This window comes from Notamacropus eugenii, chromosome 5, assembly GCF_028372415.1.
Source record: "Notamacropus eugenii isolate mMacEug1 chromosome 5, mMacEug1.pri_v2, whole genome shotgun sequence".
NCBI lineage: Eukaryota > Metazoa > Chordata > Mammalia > Diprotodontia > Macropodidae > Notamacropus > Notamacropus eugenii.
The window spans coordinates 25,585,244-25,604,265 of NC_092876.1; the positions used below are offsets into that span (position 1 = coordinate 25,585,244).

The window sequence follows — 19,022 nt, forward strand, 5'->3', positions numbered from 1 at the left end:
ACTCAGCATGGCATGACCACATCAGAAAGAGTGCTGTGCTCTATGAGCAAAGCAGAGGTGAAATAGCACAAAGGAAATGTGGGATGCTCAAATTTGGAGTATGCACCCCAAATGTTCACATGAACTTTCTGTGCCCAGTCTGTGGTAGAGCATTCCAAGCTCGTATTGGTCTGATCAGCTACAGTCAGACACATTGAAACTTGAGCTTATCATGGTGATGTCGTTTTGGTCCTCTTCAAGAATGAAGGACAACCATCACCACCACCTGGATAAGAACTTCACCTACTGACAGCTGTACCTTCACTGGGGGCCCAGGTGGAGAAAACAAGGGTCACTATGTTCTCTCTGGCGGGGATTCTCTTATGTCAGAAGGGTATCACACACTAGCAAAGTGATGATCTGAAAGTGAAGCTCAGACTGCATCACTCCACTGCTCAAGAAGCTCTATGGGTCTCTATTGTCTCTAAGAAAAAATACAAACACTTTTGTTTGGCATTTAAGACCCTGTGCAACCTGGCTCTAAATTAATTTCCCAACATTATTATTCATCCCTCCCCCTTACAAATTCTTCAGTTCTGTCAAGCTGGTCTTCCTGTCGTTCTTCATACATGATACTCCATTTCCCACCTCCATGCCTTTGAATAAGCTGTCTGCTATGCCTGGAATGCTCTCTCTCTGTCCTAATCTATGTCTCTTACAACCATTATCTCCCCTCAAGGGTCAGCTCAAAAGCTGTATTCTTTAAGAGGCCTTCCCCTCGTTGTTAGCCACCACTCTCCCCCAATGGAAACCATTATGTATTTATTTCGTATATGTCCTCAAGAAGCAGCTATCATGGTACCTGGCATATAATGATCATGATGATTAAAAACAATACTAATGGATTTGCAAAACACTTTACCTATGTTAATTCACTAGCTCCTCGAAGTAATCTCGGGACATAGGTGCCATTCTCATCACCATTTTGCAGATGAGGAAACTGAGACCCAGAGAGGTCAAATGACTTGTCCAGGGGACACAGCTTGTGAGTTTCTGAAGCAGGATTTAAACTTAGGTACTTAATAAATGCTTGTTGATTGACAGGCTGATTAGCAGGGAAGTTTCCAGGACGGCCCATCCATGGTGCCCTCTCACCCAGTTGGATGTCTGTCCCAGTACTAGGGCATCAGTCTAACCCAAGCACCTTTATCAGACCTGAGGCCTCATGACCTAAGGCCAGGACGGGAGGAAGGGAACCCATTCTGTTCTGGGCAAGGAGACTTTCTTATCCTCTGAAGGGGACCTCAAAATGAGAATTTAGAAATACCCATCACCCCCTGCCTCCTGGATGTCCTCAGTTCTGAGGGGGAGTCAGGAGAAGGGGTCATGGTGGGGTCACATGTGTGAGAAGTCCTGATAACTATGGGGCACTTGCTTCCCTTCTCTGTGGGTAGAGGGAAGAGGACATTTCTTAGGGGAGGCAGGAAGCCACTGTACTCATCCAACAGCGGGGGAGGAACCCAAGATCTGGAATCTAAGCCCTTTTCTTAAAGAGTCCAAGTGACCTGACCTTGAGGAGATAAACGAGTGGAGGAGTGAACCAGAGGTAGGAATGGTTCCAGAGCGGCTGAGACAGTCGGAGTCAGAGGTGGAGTTGGAGGCAGAGGCAGAGGCAGAGGCAGAGGCAGGGGCGCACGACCACCAGCTCTGCCGGCAGGGTAGGAGAGAAATCTCAGCGTGGGTAGGAGAGCACAGCCTCATGGAGGTGCCCTGGGACCTTCCCCGTGGCTGGCCAGGTTGTTGGAAGAGATTCCTGTTTACAGGTAAGAGAGGTGCTGTGGGACAATTTACTGAGCCATGGGCTATGACTCAGGAGACCCCCCTCTGGGACCTGACCCAGTCCTTGCTTGACTTGTAACCTGAGGTAGGGGACAATGGTCTTCCCTTCCCTGGGCTTCTGTTTTCTTAGGCTGTAAAATGAGGGATAGGAGTGGAGAGGTGGGGATCTTTAGAATTTTGGAGGAAGGAAGGAAGGAAGGAAGGAAGGAAGGAAGGAAGGAAGGAAGGAAGGAAGGAAGGAAGGAAGGAAGGAAGGAAGGATAGAAATAGTTTTCAGTAACCACCTACTATGTACCAGAAGGGCAGGTAGGTGGCTCCATAGTGCACAGAGCTCTAGGTTTGAAAACAGGAAGACTCATCTTCCTGATTTCAAATCTGCCTTCAGACCCTTAGTATGTGACCCTGGGCAAATCACTTAACCCTGTTTACCTCAGTTTCCTTATCTGTGAAATGAGTTGGAGAAGGAAATGGCAAACCATTCCAGTATCTTTGTTAAGAAAACCCCAAATAGGGTCACGAAGAGTCAGACACAACAAAAAACAACATATACCAGGCACTGTGCTAATCACTGGTGATACAATGCAAAAAGACAAGACAGGGCCTGCCCTCAAGAAGCTTTTATCTTAATAAGAGAAAACAACACATGTGGACTCCCGGTGGCCAGGAAGGGATTCTGTTCAGGGCAGTCACAGGGATGGTGAGGGGAGTCATGGAGTAATGGGATGGCTTGACCTTTCTAGGAAAGGAGGTGTCCTTTTAATGACTGTTCCCACAACTAGAGTCAGAAGTCATGGGTAGAGGAAGGAGTATAACGATGGCTTGGGATCATCATGGTGGTCCGGGTTAAGAAATAGTGAAGGAAAACCTGGGCAGGAGCTGGAGGGCCGTTGGTCAGAGATGCACAAGAATCTGTATTTAAGTTTCCGTTCTGCTCTTTACTAGCACTATGACATTGAGGAGGAGGTCAGTATTCCTCTCTGGGACTCAGTTTCCCCATCTGTAAAACAAGAGGGTTAGACTAGATAGTCTTAAGGGTCTTTTCAATTTTAGTGCATAGAATGCCAGCATCGGAGTTAGGATGACAAGGTTAAGTGCTGCCTTTGACACATATGGCCCTAGTCTCTGGGAAAGGTGGGTTCTAGGCTTGAGGAGGACCTAGTGAACCCAAGTCTTCTTGATTTGGGGACAGGGAAGAAAAGAGAAGGGAAGGGAAGGGAAGGGGTGGGGAATAAAAGATAAGTCAAGGATGTCCTGAGATAACTGCCACTGGAAAGTAAAAGACACCCAGAATCTGGAGCCGGGGAAAAAAACAGGGTTCTTAAGAATCTCTTGTCAAATCCCCTCTTTTCACAGGTGGGGAAAAGGATTTATAGATGGGGGAAATGACATGCCCCAGGTCCCATAGGTAATAATAGATAAAATGACTGTCCCAAACAGGATTATTTATGGCTATATGTAACATTATATTTTTATAAATATGGGATTATTTATATGTGTATATTACTAATAGGTAAAATAATAATGCAGAGGGTATTATTTATATAGCATTCATAGTTAGACATTTTTATAAATATGGTATTATGTATATATTATTAATAGCAGGTGAAATAATGAACCCAGGTCCTGAGTGAGGACTTTCTCCATCCCATTGCTTCTTTAAGGGGATATGATCTTCATTAAGAACAACATTAAAAGGGGGAGGGGATTAATGATCCCTTCTCCCTCCCTCCACCCTCCCTCTCCCTCTCTGGCCTTCTCTATCCCTTTCTAGTTCTTTGAAGTGAGATCACTGGGCTATCCCACCCAGCAGGGTCACTCAGAGATGACCAAGGGAGTCAGGAGTTACATAAGGAAGAGTGGGGGTGTCTCCGTCAGGTACTTCTGATGGGAGTTCCACCTCTGAAGCCACAGGCTGGGGGAGTGTATGCCAATTATTGAGGTTAGGATGGGAGATGGAAGTTTTTGGAGAAGGAAGGTCCTAGATTTGGGGGTTCATGGTGGGGATGGGGTCCAGAGAATGAGTGAGAGGATACAGGGGAAAGGAGGGGTATCTGGTATCTCTAGAGCCTACCAGAGATACCAGAGATGTCCCTGGGCTGCCCCAATAACCTTAGACAAATCACTGAACTTCTGGCCCCTGTATAAGAAGGATATGGAAGGAAATAGCTCTAAAGGTGTTGGTAGCCTGAAATCCTCAGTGCAAATCCTGGGCTCACGATCTCTCTGGCCAAGTGTCAGGGAGGGAGAGAAGAAAGGAAGGAAAAAAGGAGAGAGAGAGGGAGGGAGGGAGAGAAAGAGAGAGAGAGATGCAAAGGAGCAGAGAGAGAGGGAGAGAAGGAAGAAGAGAGGGGTAAGGAAGGAGGGAGAGAGGGAAGGAAGGAAGGAAAGAGGGAAAAGAGAGGGAAAGGGGAAGAGAAAGAGGGAGAAAGGAAGGAGGGAAGAAAAGGGAGGAAGAGAAGAAGAGGAGGGAGGGAAAGAAGGAAGGAAGGAAGAAGGGAGAGAGTGAAAGAGAGAAGTAAGGAAGGAAGAGACTAGCTCAAAGACAGGGAAGCTGAGAATGGGGAGGTCCTCGGGCTTCAGATGTAACCAGCTCCAACCCTCAGGGACTTTCTGCTTGACTCCATGACCTTGGGCAAATTACTCCCTCTGCCCAGGCTTCCTTATCCTCCTCTGCAAGATATAAAGGCTGGACAAAAGTATCTTAAAGGATTCTAGCCCTAGAGCTGGGCCAGCCCTGAGAAGCCATCTAGTCCAATCCCCTCATTTTACAGACGAGGAAACAATTTCAGAGAAGTCACACAGCCAGTAAGAAGTAGAGTAGTTCTAGAACCCTGATCCATGATTGGCTAAAGACCCAGCGTCCCAAATGCTCTTCTCCATGTCTTGCCCAGAGTGACACAGTAAATGTCTGAGGCACACTTGAACCCCTGGTCTTCCTAATTTCTAGTCAAGTCACTTAATTAGGACCACATCACCAGTGCAGGTCTTCTCCATACCAGGAAATGTCAGAACTGGGACTTGAATCCATGACTTCAAGTTTTCAGGCCAGTGCATTCTAGGGAAAAGCTAGACCAAGTAGGGCTGGTTCTAAAGAGATAGCTTTCCCTGAGAGATGATCCAAGCACAGGTGGCAGGTCCCACCATTCTCTGGACTGGGAATGGGGAATAATTCTGCCCTCAGTGTCCATCCCTGTCTCCAGGGTATCCATTTTATCAATCCCAGAATATATGAACAAAGTCACACAGCTGATTAGGGACATTTAGTGACAGTAGTGTAATTGTCAAACTTTCTCCTTTTCCTTGGTCCCTTAGGAAGATGAATGAATAAATGAATGAATGAAAAAACGTTTATTAAACATTTGCTGCATGCTGAGCACATGCTTAGGAGGGGACCAGTGATGCTGACGTTGTCTTTCTCCTTTCTTTATCAGCCGTAATCCTCAGTTCTTACATCCAGCTAGCTTCTTTGGCCCAACTGAGCATAGCACCTATTCCTTCCCCTGGGTCAGTTGGAAGCAACATCACCCTGGCTGTCCATGGGATCCCAAAGGAGCCTCAAAGTTATTCCTGGTTCCGGCAGATGATAGAGGAGTCCAGCAAGATTGCTACTTATGCAGTCCAGTCGGGAGAGCAGACTAGAGGACTCAACTACACTGGCCGGGAGAGCATTTTCCCAAACGGCTCCCTATTTATCACCAATCTTACTTCCAATGATGACGGTGTTTACATTATACAAGTCGCCAACAAAGATTTGAAGCCAGTATTGGGACAGGGGCATTTGCAAATCAATGGTAAGAGCCTTCCCAAGGACTAAGGTCATCCTACCCATTTCGGGAAGATTTTCTTTCCTATCCCAACGTCTGGGGGTTGGGGGTGGCTTTCAGAACCATGGAGAGTCACCCTGTGAATTACTGACAAAACTCATGGGATGTTCCTCTTCTAATGGAATGTAAACTCCTTGAAAAGGTTTGTTCCAATTTTGTCTTCTCACCTTTAGTGCCTGGTACAGAGGAAGTCCATAATAAATGGTTTTGATTGGTTGGCTTATTCATCTGAGGATGAGTCCAAGAATTAAGAAGGGGGGGAGGGGAACTTCTTGTTCCTTTTTATACTTCAATTAAAAGAATTTTTAAGCACCTACTGTGTCCCAGGCCCTTGGTGGGGGCCCTAGAGGACTTCCTTCCCAGTGGCAGAAGGAAGGGATGAGAGTGAGCCCAGAGAATCAAAGAGCGTGAAATTGGAGATTTTCCTTTTCCACTCCCCTACTCCAGGGGAGAAACATCTGTCTTTATAAAGACACCAATAGAAGACAAATCCATGTGTCTGCATACTAGGGCAGCTGGGGTCGGACAGCTCAGGCCATGTCTCAGGGTCCCTCTCAAGGAAGGGACACATCTCAGCCCAGAGGAGCCAAATAAAGCTGGGGTGGGCTAGGGCATGGGGCATGCCACTCTCAGTCACCTTACAATTTCTTATAATACTTTCCTTTGGCCTCAAACCAGACTCAACATCCCACCTGCCCCATGGATCATGATGGAATCTGAGCAAGCCCAGGAACTTAGGTCATTGAACCATAGATTTAGAGCCAGAAGGGATCTCAGAGGACATCAGGTACAACGCTTTTATTTTACAGATGAAGAAACTGAGACACACAGGTGATGCCCAGGGCTACTCAGTTAGTAAGTGTCTGAAGTAGGACTTGGACCCTGGTCTTCTTAATTCTTCAGTCCAGTGCTCTAGGGCCTCTGCTCAGAGTTAGAAGATGTCAAAACTGGGAGGAGCCTTAAAACAAAGAATAATGGATCTGGGAGAAGCAGAGACTCCCAGATAATAATAGCCAGCATTTAGAGAGCACTTTAGACATATTGCATTTGATCCGCACAAGAACTCAAGAAGGTTGTTGTTGGTGCGGTTTCATTTCAGTCTTGTCTGACTCTCCATGACCCCATTTGGGGTTTTCTTGGCAAAGACACTGGAGTGGTTTGCTATTTCCTTCTCCAGATCATTTTACAGATGAGGAAACTGAGGAAAACAGTTAAACAACTTGTCTAGGGTTACACAGTTAGTAAGTATCTGAGGCCAGGTTCGAACTCAGGAAGAAGAGTCTTCCTGACTCTAGGTCTGCCAGTCTATCCACTCCACAACCTAGCTGCACTAACTCTGGAAAGTAGGAGTTGTTATTATTTCCATTTTTACAGATGAGGAAAGTGAGGCAAAGTGATTTGCTCAGGGTCACACAGCCAAGTAACTGCCTGAGGTAGGATTTAAACCCAGATCTTTAGGTTATAAATTCATCACTCTGTCTTTGCCACTAGTATGTGTACATGTGTGTACATGTTTGTTCATGCGTGTGTGTGTGTACGTGTTTGTGTGCAAGTACAGGTAGTGGGGGTTTTGTCTCAGGCACTAACATTTGACAGTTTGAGGGTGTCATTTCCTCAGAGTGGGGGATGAAAGCAATCTCAATATAGGAAATGGGGTAAATGGGGTCACTGATAATGGTAGAAGTGAGGAAGGAGGAGTATGGGACAGAACATCTCCCCTTTTAATCTGGAAACTCTGGAAGCAGAAACCTTGACTGGCCCACTTAGATCAGGGGCACCCTGAAGGCAGGCTGTTTTTTCCTCTCTTACAGGCTTTCTCCCCACAGTTTCTAGCAGAGGGTGCTGCCTAGGAGGAACCTTAGAGAACAACCAAGATAAGAAGGGCCTTAGAACAGAAAACATCCAAGTTAGGAGAGTCCTTCATACATAGAATGCAGAGGGAAGAAGATCCTTAGTATTCTGAATATCAGAGCTGGGAAAGACCTTAGAACAAATAATATATGACCTGGAAAAAAATATGGAGATCATTTAACCCTAAATTTGAACGTGAGAAAATGAGAATGAAGAAGGATAAGGGAATCTACCCAGGAGAGGAAGCCTAGTCCATACAGGATTGGCCTCTGACCCAAGAAGGTCTAGGTTCAAATTCTACCTCTGAACCATCCTGGCTCTGTGACCCTGGGTAAGACCCTTCAATTCTGAATTGTCCAAGAAACTCTCTAAGACTGTAAGTTGGAGAGAAGATACTGACTGGCATTGGTAGAGGGAGTTTCTCACCCAGGAGTTCTCTCTTCCAGTGAAGTCATTGATCTGGTCCTATCCCATACAGCTGGCCTAAGTAGAATGTCTTCTCCAAATCAGGTTCTTTCCATCCAATCCCTAGTTCTTAAGGTAGATATACCTAGAGACTACTAGAATTTAACTTGGCCTTCCATCCCCTGAACATAAGCCTCATCTTCTCTTGAGAGGATACTGCCCATAGCCTGTTCACTGGCTTCTTGGTCTCTGGTCTCTCATTTTCTTGTCTCCACTTTCCTGGTGCTGGACTCTACTCGGACCTCTGGCCACCAGCTTCCTGTTATTTTCATCTATAGCTCTAATGAGGGTGGGGCAGATGGGGCTTTTACCTAGGGTAGTGATACTGGGGTGGGCACTACTTTTTCCCCTCAGTTTTCCCCACACTTGCTGGTCCTCCATTAGCCCCATGCCATATAACATGGCAAGGGTCCTGAACCTTTCCTGTAGCCTGCATTCTACCACAAGTTTCTCATTCCTCTTGGACTTCACCTTTCTGCTTGCTTCCTCTTGTCTCCTTGAGGTGGTATCCCTGCAACTCCCTCTTGGGGCAGAGGTCATAGGGCTATGGATTTAGAGCTGGGAGGAATCTTCAAGACCATGGAGTCCAACACCTTCAATTTGGAGAAGGGGAAAGTGAAACACAGAGAGGTTTGGGTGACTTACCTAGGGTCATACAGCCAGTAGCAATCAGTCAAGAAGCATTTATTGACCAGTTACTAGTAAAAGTGTCTGAGACAGGTTTTGAGCTGAACCAAGCTCTTTCTGACTCGAAGTTCTATCCTCTGTCCACCACACCATGGTGCTGCTCAAGTGTTGCCTTGCATGAGTACATCTGAGGCTTGGAATAGTGTTGTCTGCATAGCTCCCCTCCCACTCCTCCTGGATGCTAGCATTCCTAGCTACACCTCTGTTAACAACAGCAATCACTATTTGTATAATACTTACTCTGTGCTTCATAACAACTCTGGGAGGTAGGTGCTCCATTTTAAAGATGAGTAAATTGAGGAAGAAGTCAAGTAACTTGCCCAGGGTCAGAGCTTGGAAATATCTGAGGCTGATTTGGTCTTCCTGACTCCAGACTGCCCACTGCCCCAAGTAACTACTCAGATCTAGCTGCCCTGCTCTTCTCATACTACTCATTCTGATATATAGAAGCTACCAATATGTGTCCAAGACCCTCCTCCCAAGTCCTATTCTCCAGTCATTCTCTACATTTCTTTTACTGGAGAAAACAGGATTCAGTTTTCATTTCTCCCTCCCTTCATCCCCCTTCTGTGCACTTCTCTGGCTCTCCTTGACTTTCTGGTCTCTCCAAGGTTCAAGACAGATGCCACCTTCTCCAGGAAGCCCCACCTCTGATCACCTTAGTGCCCAGGGAACTCTCCCTTCTCTGTCATTCAAAGCCCATCTGAAGATTTGTATCCCCTGAGAGCCTCACCCTGAGCACTCTCCCACAGGGAACTCTGTATTCTCTGAACCGATAATGCCAGGGGCTCTCCCACAGACCCTTGTGTCTAGTTATCTGCAGTCCTGCCTTTCCTTTCCCTCATAGAATATAAGTTCTCTCAGGTCAAAATCTTAACCTTCACTCCCCACAGGGCTGAGAACAGAGTCGTCCAGACGCTTTGGTTCAAGTCTCAGCTCAGTGGGACTTGCTGTGAGACCTTGGGTGAATCCTTGCCTCACTTTGGGCCTCCAGGTTGGACACTATAACCCCAAATTCAGGAACTTAGGTTTTCAGGCTACAGTCTCATATTGACCCCTCTCTTCTCTTGACAGATTCTCCCAAGACCTCCCACTTTGGGTTAGTTGCCAGTATTGTCCTTGGAGCCCTGGCTGGTGTGGTCGTCATGGGTGTCCTGGGCTACTTTCTCTTCAAGCAAAGTCGAGGGTAAGGATTCCTCAGAAAAATGGACTTTACCAGGACCCATTCTTTTCTCAGACACAGGGATGTGCCCACCCCCTGTGTGTGTGTGTGTGTGTGTGTGTGTGTGTGTGTGTGTGTGTGTGTGACCACCATGAAGAACCTTGGTCACTAAAACCTCAGAGAGCTCTTCATCAATTCAGCCTCCCTTACAGCCAAGTGCTAAAGATAAAGGTCCACCTTGTTACCCCAAGTCAATCCTGAACTGACATCCATTTGCTGGGAAGTTGGTGTTCTCACCCATCTTCCTGGGGAATGGAGTTCTACCCTGGGCCCCAATCTTTTGCCCAGGTTCCTGCGTCTCAGTTCTAAACTGCTGTGCTGCTGTGCCCTGTCCTCCACAGGCTGCCCATTGAAATATCTCTCTCTCTTAGTCTGTCAGAGAGATTCCTCTGGCTGAGCCTTCCCCATGGATTTGTTTCCAACTGAACCCATGTTGCCCCCCACTTGTAGTCTTGGCCTTGTTGTGCTATCTGGAACCTGGTTTTTGGACTGTCCCCCCATTTCCCCTGGAGACTAGAGTCCAGCCCCTAAATGCCAGTCCTCACTCCGTCTCCCAGAGCTGGTTTTTATTCTAAAAGGAACATTGTTTTCTGAAGTCCTATATGTCTCATCCCACATGCCTTCTAAGACTCCCTTCTCTTCCTCTCTCTTGCCTCCATGGTTTCCCTGTTTCCAGTTATCTACAGATAGACTCTCATGATACCATACTCAATACACCTACCACATCCCATGTGTTGTTCCCCATCCTGCCCCATCTCATCTTCTCAATGCTGACTGGTCACTGGCTGGACCTCATCCTATTTCTAGCTGCCTAATTTCCTAATGTGATCTGCTTAGATTTCAGTCTATTTTACATACATATACATGTACGAATATACGCACATACGCACACACACATAAAACATACACACATATGTGAAGTGTTTAATATACATGTGTATACACATATACATATAAATATTTAAAATGGTATTTATATATTTATAACATATATAATTCTGAATTTAACGAAAAAAAAGAAATTTCCCTATTCAAAATAGAACAGAAAGAGGGTTATTTATGAAACTGCATATCTTTACTATATACGTTTGCTATTTTAAAAAAGTAAATTTGTGTTGGCATTGTTTGCTCTGACGTTGCCTAAAATTTCCACTATATCTCTTCCCTCTGAGAGAGGGGGGACATATGCCTTATATGTTATATCCCTCATAACAAAGAATTTTTTTAAAGAAAAAGGAAAGCAGATAAAAACAGTCAAACTGATTGATACTGGGAAAAAACCAACTAACAACTGACACTACGTATGTAGAGATCCACTGATCCTGCAGTGCTCCCTATCCCACTATCTCTGCAGAGGAATGGGTGGGAAAGTGTCTTCTTTTATCTCTTCTTTGGCAATCACAGGTCACTTTTTTTTAAAGTATCTAATAAAGCCAACAAGTTACTTCCAAAGCTATACCCTTCTGTGTATCAAAAAAAAAGTTTTCATGACCTTTTTTTATTTTTTGGCAACACTATGTCCTCCTTCCATTCCCTGATTAAAAAAAAAAAAAGAAAAACTCTTTGTAACAAAATTGGCAGAGTCAAGGAAAATATTCACACATGAGTTAAGTCTGTGTCCAGCCTAATGCCGTGGGCTGCTGGGTCCTCTTACCTATCTCAGGTCTTCGGTGGCCAGCCGGATAAACATATGAGAGAAGAGACCTCCAGAGTCAAACAGGGGTGTAGGCTTTATTCCGGATACAAGCTACATAGCAGCATGCAGGGCGAGTTCTCCTCATGGGAGCCCCCTTCTCCTTCCCAAGGAGAGAAGAACCCAACCCCCAGGCTTTCCTGTCCCCATTTAAGCTCTCCCAGCTGCATAGTTCGCTTGTGGGCCGGGCATGCCCTCAGCCCCTTAGTCATTTAACAAAAGGTGTGCTCAGACCATGGACCAATCTCAAGAGTGGGATGCTCTCCCCAGCAAGTTTCCACTGAGAAGAGGTGGAAAACAAGATAACTTGCATCTCACTCCCTCAATTCCCAGCTGTTCTCTGGGGGGCCTCGTGAGAGCGCAGAGGTTTCAAGAAGCCCCCACCTTTACCTGACCCGAGACCATTCACGTGAGAACTGAGCTTGTACCTGAACAAGTCTGAAAAAATCTGTGTCATTCTATCTCCTTGAGTTCATGCAGCCTCTGTTAGTATGTGAGCAGCAAGCTGTATTAACAGTCCTCCAGAAGAGTTCCTAAGTCTTTCAAAGTTGTTTGTCTTTATGATATGTATACATTGGTTTCCTAGCTTGACTCACTTTGCTCTGCATCAGTTCACACAGGTCTTCTCAGGTTTCTCTGACACCTTTTCATTTGTCATTTTCTGTGTTATTCCTAATGCACCTTCCTCATTTGATCTTCTACTGACCGCTTCTTGCCTGATAATCCCAGTGCCTTACCTTTACCTACCTACAATGCTTCCATATTGTCAATTGCCTCCTCTCAATTGATTCCTCTCATGATTTACCCTCCACTCTGTACTCCTTCCAGGACATCCCCTGTTGATCACTCTTATATTGACACTACCTGCTCTCAAATTCCCCAGAATTCTATCCACCTATTAGAAATTCCTCCCCCCCCCCCTAGGATGCCCACTTGTTTTCCCAATCACATGCTTACTCCAGGAAGTCTTCTTCTTCTCCCAGGGTTGGCCTATGTTATTGCCAACCAACTGTCGACACTGATAAGATCTCTCACTGACCCACTGGCCTGACTATGCTCCTGGCTAAGGCAGTTATCAGCATGGAAATGGGAGTGTGACTGGGAATGGACAGTTCTTTTCATACTGACTTCAGGGCTCTACCCCTTCCTGGATTCTCAGGTCTTCACGGAGCACAAGAGAAGATTCTGTCCAAAGACAAAGGCATCATGCTGGAAATCAGAATAATGGTGAGTTTCTGAATTTGAGAAGGGAAGGGTTTTTTGATGTTGTCCCTTCTCCATCTGAGAGTAACCAGTATGGCTTAAGTGGGAGGTATACTTTAGTTACAGTCAGGACTTTGAGATCTGAGTCCCAACTTTAATGTTCATTGTGAGACCCTGTACAAGTCACGAGACTTTCTAGTTTCATTGTCCATAAAATGGGAATGCTCATACATGTCCTACCTTCCTTCAGATTTTCATGGCATCTTTCAACTAACTTGGCTATATTTTTCCTATAAATAGGTCTCAACAGTAAAATTCATGAATCATCAGAGAATACTCCCATAGTTAAGATACTCATGACTGGCTTATTGCAAATATACCAAATCTAAAGGATCTATGCTTTCATTGATGAGGGTGTTTCTTATAGCCATACAAACCCCAGCCTTTCTGCAGACTCTCTTTCAGGATAAGTTCACCACAAGAGAGGTCCACCCAACATATGGAGGAAGGGACTGTCTTCCAGAACTTCTTTCCTCATCCAAGATGTACCCATGAAATATGTGAGTTGTCACTGAACCACAGAGTTGGAAGGGACTTCAATGGCCTTCTAGTCCAGCCCATATGAGAAAGATCCACTATAACACACTCTGATAGGTGACCCTCCAGCCTTGACTGGAAGACCTCTAGTCAAGGGGAACCCAATGCATCCCAAGGTAACCCATTCCACCCTGGACAACTCTTGTTGGTAGGAAGCTATCTCCTAACCTTAAGCCTCAATCTGCTTTTGGGCATCTTCTATCTATGGCTCCTGATCCTGCTCTCTTGGGGGTCAAACAGGTCAAGTCCAATTCCTTTTTGTCCTACAGTCCTTGAAATACTTGAAAATAACTCTCATGATACACCGTGTCCCACTGCCCAGTCTTCTGTTCTCTAGTCTAAACAACCAACATATAACATGGATTCTAGGCCCTTTGCCATCTGGTTGTCATCCACTGGACACTTGTGACCTTCCTAACCTTTGTTAGTCAGAACTGAGCACAACCAGTAAGTCAGTAGTATATATTAAGCATCTGCTATGTTCTAGGCACTGTGCTAAGAGCTAGGGATACAAATAGGGAAAAAGAAAGTCCCTGTCTCCCTGGAGCTTACATCTTTTCTTTTCCTTTTCTTTTCTTTTCTTTTCTATTCTTTTCCTTCCTTCCTTCCTTCCTTCCTTCCTTCCTTCCTTCCTTCCTTCCTTCCTTCCTTCCTCCCTTCCTTCCTCCCTCCCTTCCTTCCTTCCTTCCTTCCTTCCTTCCTTCCTTCCTTCCTTCCTTTCTTTCTTTCTGGAGGCAATCATATTTAAGTGACTTGCCCAGGGTCACACAGCTTATAAGTGTTTCAGGCCAGATTTTAAACTCAGGTTCTCCTGACTCCAGGACCAGTGCTCTATCCACTATGCCATCTAGTTGACCCATCGAGGAAAGAGAACACTCAAAAAAATATGATCTGACTGGGTCAGAGTCCATACAGTGCAATTACTTTTTCCCCTTCCTCTTAAGGGTGTATCTCTCTTAATACAGCCCAAGACGTCATTCATGTTTTTGCCCATCACATTACCCTTATGATTTGAAGTTCACTGAAACCCTTAGCTCTTTTTTTAGACAAGCTATTGTCTATCCATCTTTCTCTTGAAAACTTGATTGTACCGAATGCAAGACTTTTCATTTATCCCTATGACATTTGATCTTATTAAGCTTTCGAACAATGCTTGAATTCACTAAGATCTTTTCTGGATACTGACTGTCACCCAGTGTGTTCCTTCTCCCAGCTTTGCGATTCTATGATCTTCTTCTTAGGTCATCAGCCCTCATTCTTACTGTCTAAAAGAATCAAAGATGTGTTTATGAAACACTCTTTTAAGTGGAATGGAAATCTAGTTATCGTTATTGCTGCTTTGTTCTGTACTTGTGATTTTATCATTCAAATCCCTTCCCACAGGCAAAGAAAAGTCCCTCTGCCCATGCAGACTGGTACCCACTCCACAACCAAGAAACTTAGAGAGCTGTCTGGGACACTGAGACTTGCCGAGGTCCCACAATCAGGCTACATCTAAGGCTGGACTCAAACCTTGATCTTCCTGACTCTGAGACCAACTCTCTAGCCACCACATCAGTCTACCACTCAGACTCATTGCCATTGATGACAATAAGCAGCTGCCAGTCTCTGTGACTTTTCACATCTCAGATATGTTCCCTCCCTCCTCTAATAGCTTAGAAGAGAGGAGGTATGCCTAGTAGCTTTGCTCCCTGGGGTCCTCTTCCCCTTTAGCAATTCACATTTCACCTTGGAGAGAGAGATAGAGACAGTTTTGGTCCTTGAGGTTCAGAGAGGACTTCCTGTCTGGATTTCTCCCTCTCCAGGTAGAGAAGATATCATGTATGAAAATCACCAGTGGCATCGAGGCATGATCCTGACTGGCCAGGTAAGAACACCCCCATTCTTAGTCCCAGGTCTCTGGCTGTGCTCAATCCCTCCTCTCCCTTCCTCTCTGACAGAGATTCCCCAATCCAGGACTCATAGAGCAGGGTGTCCTCATTAAAAAGACCCATAAATTCTGGAATGTTACAGCTGGGAGGGTCCTCAAAGCATAGATTGTCAGAGTCGGTAGAAAAGGAAAGCGCAGCACTGGGAGGGACCTTAGAACAGAAAATATAGGAGAACTTTAGGATATAGATTGTCAGAACTGAGATGGATCTTACAATACGGAACTCTAGAGCTGGGAGGGACTTGGGAGTTGTCTGAAACAATTCTTTCATTTTATCATTGAGGAAGTTGAAGTCCAAAAAGTTTAAATGATTTGCTCAAGCTTTCATGGGTAGCAAGTACAAGAGTCAGAGCTCTTTTCCCACTGCCTCACCTTGGACCTTCCCCATATAAATCAGTGATGATTTATCCAAACAGAAGAACTTTCAACCCCATCCCCCCCACCAGGAAAACCAACTCCTTCTTCCTAGAACATCTGTATATCACAGAGCCCTATGTACATGAAGAAAGCACATCTTGTGAAAGGAGTCTGCCATGAAAACAACCAGACAAGCCTTAACTGTATACAGTGTTTTTACTCATAGTCATAGACTCAACAAAAGGAAAAAAAAACCACAACATATTTAAACATTCTCTACAGCTTTTCCCATGATTAGTCAATCAATCAATAAACATTATTAAATACCTACTATCTTCCAAGCACTTTTCTAGGGTCTGGAAATGCAAGGAAAAAAATGAAATAGTCCCTGCCCTCAAAGTACTTATATTCTAATGAGGGAGACAATATATAAACATAAATGTATGCATATATAACATGTATTTAGGAGGAGTAAATACATGTACATATAATGTGTATATATTTATGGAATAAATATGTGGATATACAATATTCATATAGACAAAAAAATAGGAGAGTTACTGCCCTCGGAAAACTTACCTTTTGTGGGTGGGGTGGAGGGCATGCAACAAATAGACTGTTTAGGAAAATGTAATGTGTATACATACACATATGTATATATTTTATGTATACTTATATGAACATGAAGCATCCTGAATATGTATTAAAATATTACATAAGTACATGTATACATGCATATCAATACATATGCATATATAAACATTGTCTCACCATTAGAATGAATGCATATTCTGATATATGCAAAATGGATTCAAAATGGATAGAGGGTAATTTCAGGAGAGAAGAGAAAGAGAATAAATGTGTATATAGCACCTACTGGATACAAGGCACTGTGCTAAAATGGAAGGTTGAACTTAAGCTGAGTCCTTTAAACATGCTCAGCTCTCAGAAGTTTTAGGAAAGATGAAGGCCAGTTGTTGAATTCCATCAGCAGTCTCTGCCACCCTTCTACAAGGAGAGAGCAAAGTGAATTCAACCAATAAAGCATGCCTCCTAAATGCTGTCCTACTCACAGTCTTCAGGAGAGTCATTGTCAAGTTCATGAGGAACTCAGAAGCTCAAAGTGAATCGATGCCTTGTGAGCCTTCAGCATCTCCTCCCACACCTGTGAACCAGCTGCCAACCTAAAGGCCACAGTGTCAGAAGGGAAAACGGGAGTCGAGGCCAGAGAATTGTCTCCTCACTCCCACCACCAGATAGCTTGCTTTTCCTTGCCCTAGATCTAGGTCTCAGAATTCGTACCAACGATTAATATATTTCCTTTGTAATCTTGTGCATCTAATTTTATACATTTAAAAGCACAATTCTGGACTTCACCAGACTGTCAATGACATTTAGGACACTAAAGAGTTTAAGCAACCCCCAAATTCTAGTTTACCTCCATCAGTATCTCCATCTTAGGAAACTGAGAGTCCAGAGAGATTGAGTGACTTGCCCAGTGCTATATGCAGTATCAGAGGTGACATTTGAACTCAGTTTCATTGACTGAGGAGTCAGTGCTCTTTCCACCATGCCACACTGCCCACTGTCACATTGGTGATCCTTGGTCCTCTTTCCTTCTCCACCCCTGAAGTCTTGGTGAGACTTGGTGAGGGGATGGAGGGAAGGTAGGGCTACCCATGCCTCTTATTTTTTCACAGGGAGGAGGCTTGTCATCCATTTCCTTTCCAGAGATTTTGGAGGCCCCCCACCAGGTACTGTGGGTGTGAGAAAGTAAAAACTCATGGATTTGGAGAGATCTTATAGTTCAGCCCTATCTTTTTACTTTCAGTCAGTCAATAAAAATTTTAAGCACCTACTATGTGCTAGGCACTGTTCTAAGAGCAGGGGTACACATGAAAAACAAAAAGTCTTTGACCTTGAGGAGCTTAAAATTGAATGAGGGAAAACCACACACAAGGTGATGTTGAAAAGGGGTGAGGGAAGGGGTACCTGAGATGGAGGTGAGGTCATGATGAAGAAGTCAAAGGAGTACAGCTGGGTGGGAAACAAAGAGATGCCTGGCCTGGGCTCCCTCCTTAAATGGAGGTTTGGGGAGGAATTCATTGTCCTGCCTGCTAATCAGAGGGGCAGAAGGCATTAGTAGGACAGGGAGGCTGAGAGAAGTCATTAATTGGTCCATGGTTATAAAAAAAGTAATCAGCCAAACTGAGACTCGAATCTCCATCTTGCGACTGCCAGCCTCAAATATGTCTTCTTTCTTCACAGGCATTGGACGTCAGCAAAATGGACATTTATGATGAAGTCATGGTCTGGCCAAAAGTCCAGGCCTGTTAGGGGACAGGGGAGACCCCCAAGATGAAGAGACTGTCCTGTTTTTCCCTTCTGGGGTGACCTCCTTCCCTTGGGATCCAGGGACATTCCACAGAGACAGTGTGTATTTTGTGGTGGAAAAGAGCACCCACTCAAGAGAGCGTCTACCTGAACCCTAAGGAGCACTTGTCTCCAGCATCGCAATGAACTGGGTCCCTCCTAGAGATCCTGCCACAGCCTTGAACATCAGATTCAGAGGTCATTGTCCAGTGGCAATGGCGACTTTGTAAAATGGGAGAATCAGAAAAGGGGAGATCAGGGAAGGGCCTTAGGATATAGAACATGGGATGGCAGAACCAGGAGGAACCTTAGAAAAAGAGAATATGAAACCTCTAAGAGAACTGTAACATTCTAAGTTCTGTTTTCAAAGGCTACCCCCTTCCTCACCAGCCCCAATTGTCTATGTTCTAAGGTCCCTCCCAGATCTTGCATTCTAGATTCTAGATTCCAAATATGAGTTGATTTATGTAAACTATTATCTCTGTTGTTCTAGGCACTTTATTTTTTATGAATTCAGCCCAAGGATGGTATTAATTTAATTCTATTCAATAAACATTTAAGGATCTGCTATATGATAGATATTGTCTGCTTGGCACATGGTAGGTACTTAGATGTTGGGGTAGAGCACTAGGTACTGCCACCACAAACACAGAAACCAAGAGTTCCTACCCTCAGATGTTCACTTTTTCTTGGGTGGCTGGAGGGCACACAACATGTATATAGACAAACAAAAATCAGTAAATACAAAAATGATATGGGAGAGAACACAAGCACCTGGGGGTGAGGGGGAAGGGAGAAGCGGAGTAGGTTGGGAGATGCCCCCTGAGCAGAGTCTGAAGAGGAACTTGGGATTCAGAGGCAGACATGGAGACAGGTGAGGGCAACACTTCAGGGTCAGGTCAAGGCATGAAGGTCTGAGCAAAGACTCAGCCCCTCTCCTACCTGCCACAACCCACACTGGCTATTTCTTAATTAACTGACTGGAACCTCTAAGGCTTTTTC

The 19,022-nt window shown here is 44.8% G+C and overlaps 1 protein-coding gene across 1 annotated transcript; it reads left to right on the forward strand.

The window, feature by feature from the left end:
* Positions 1-1,602: 1,602 nt before the first annotated feature.
* LOC140503684 (cell adhesion molecule CEACAM8-like) lies at positions 1,603-18,590 on the forward strand. Its single transcript, XM_072607853.1, has 7 exons — positions 1,603-1,802; positions 5,250-5,609; positions 9,720-9,831; positions 12,720-12,787; positions 15,166-15,227; positions 17,348-17,401; positions 17,916-18,590. The coding sequence occupies exons 1-7, from the start codon at positions 1,739-1,741 to the stop codon at positions 17,982-17,984; spliced, it is 789 nt and encodes a 262-aa protein (XP_072463954.1). The 5' UTR covers positions 1,603-1,738; the 3' UTR covers positions 17,985-18,590.
* Positions 18,591-19,022: the final 432 nt, after the last annotated feature.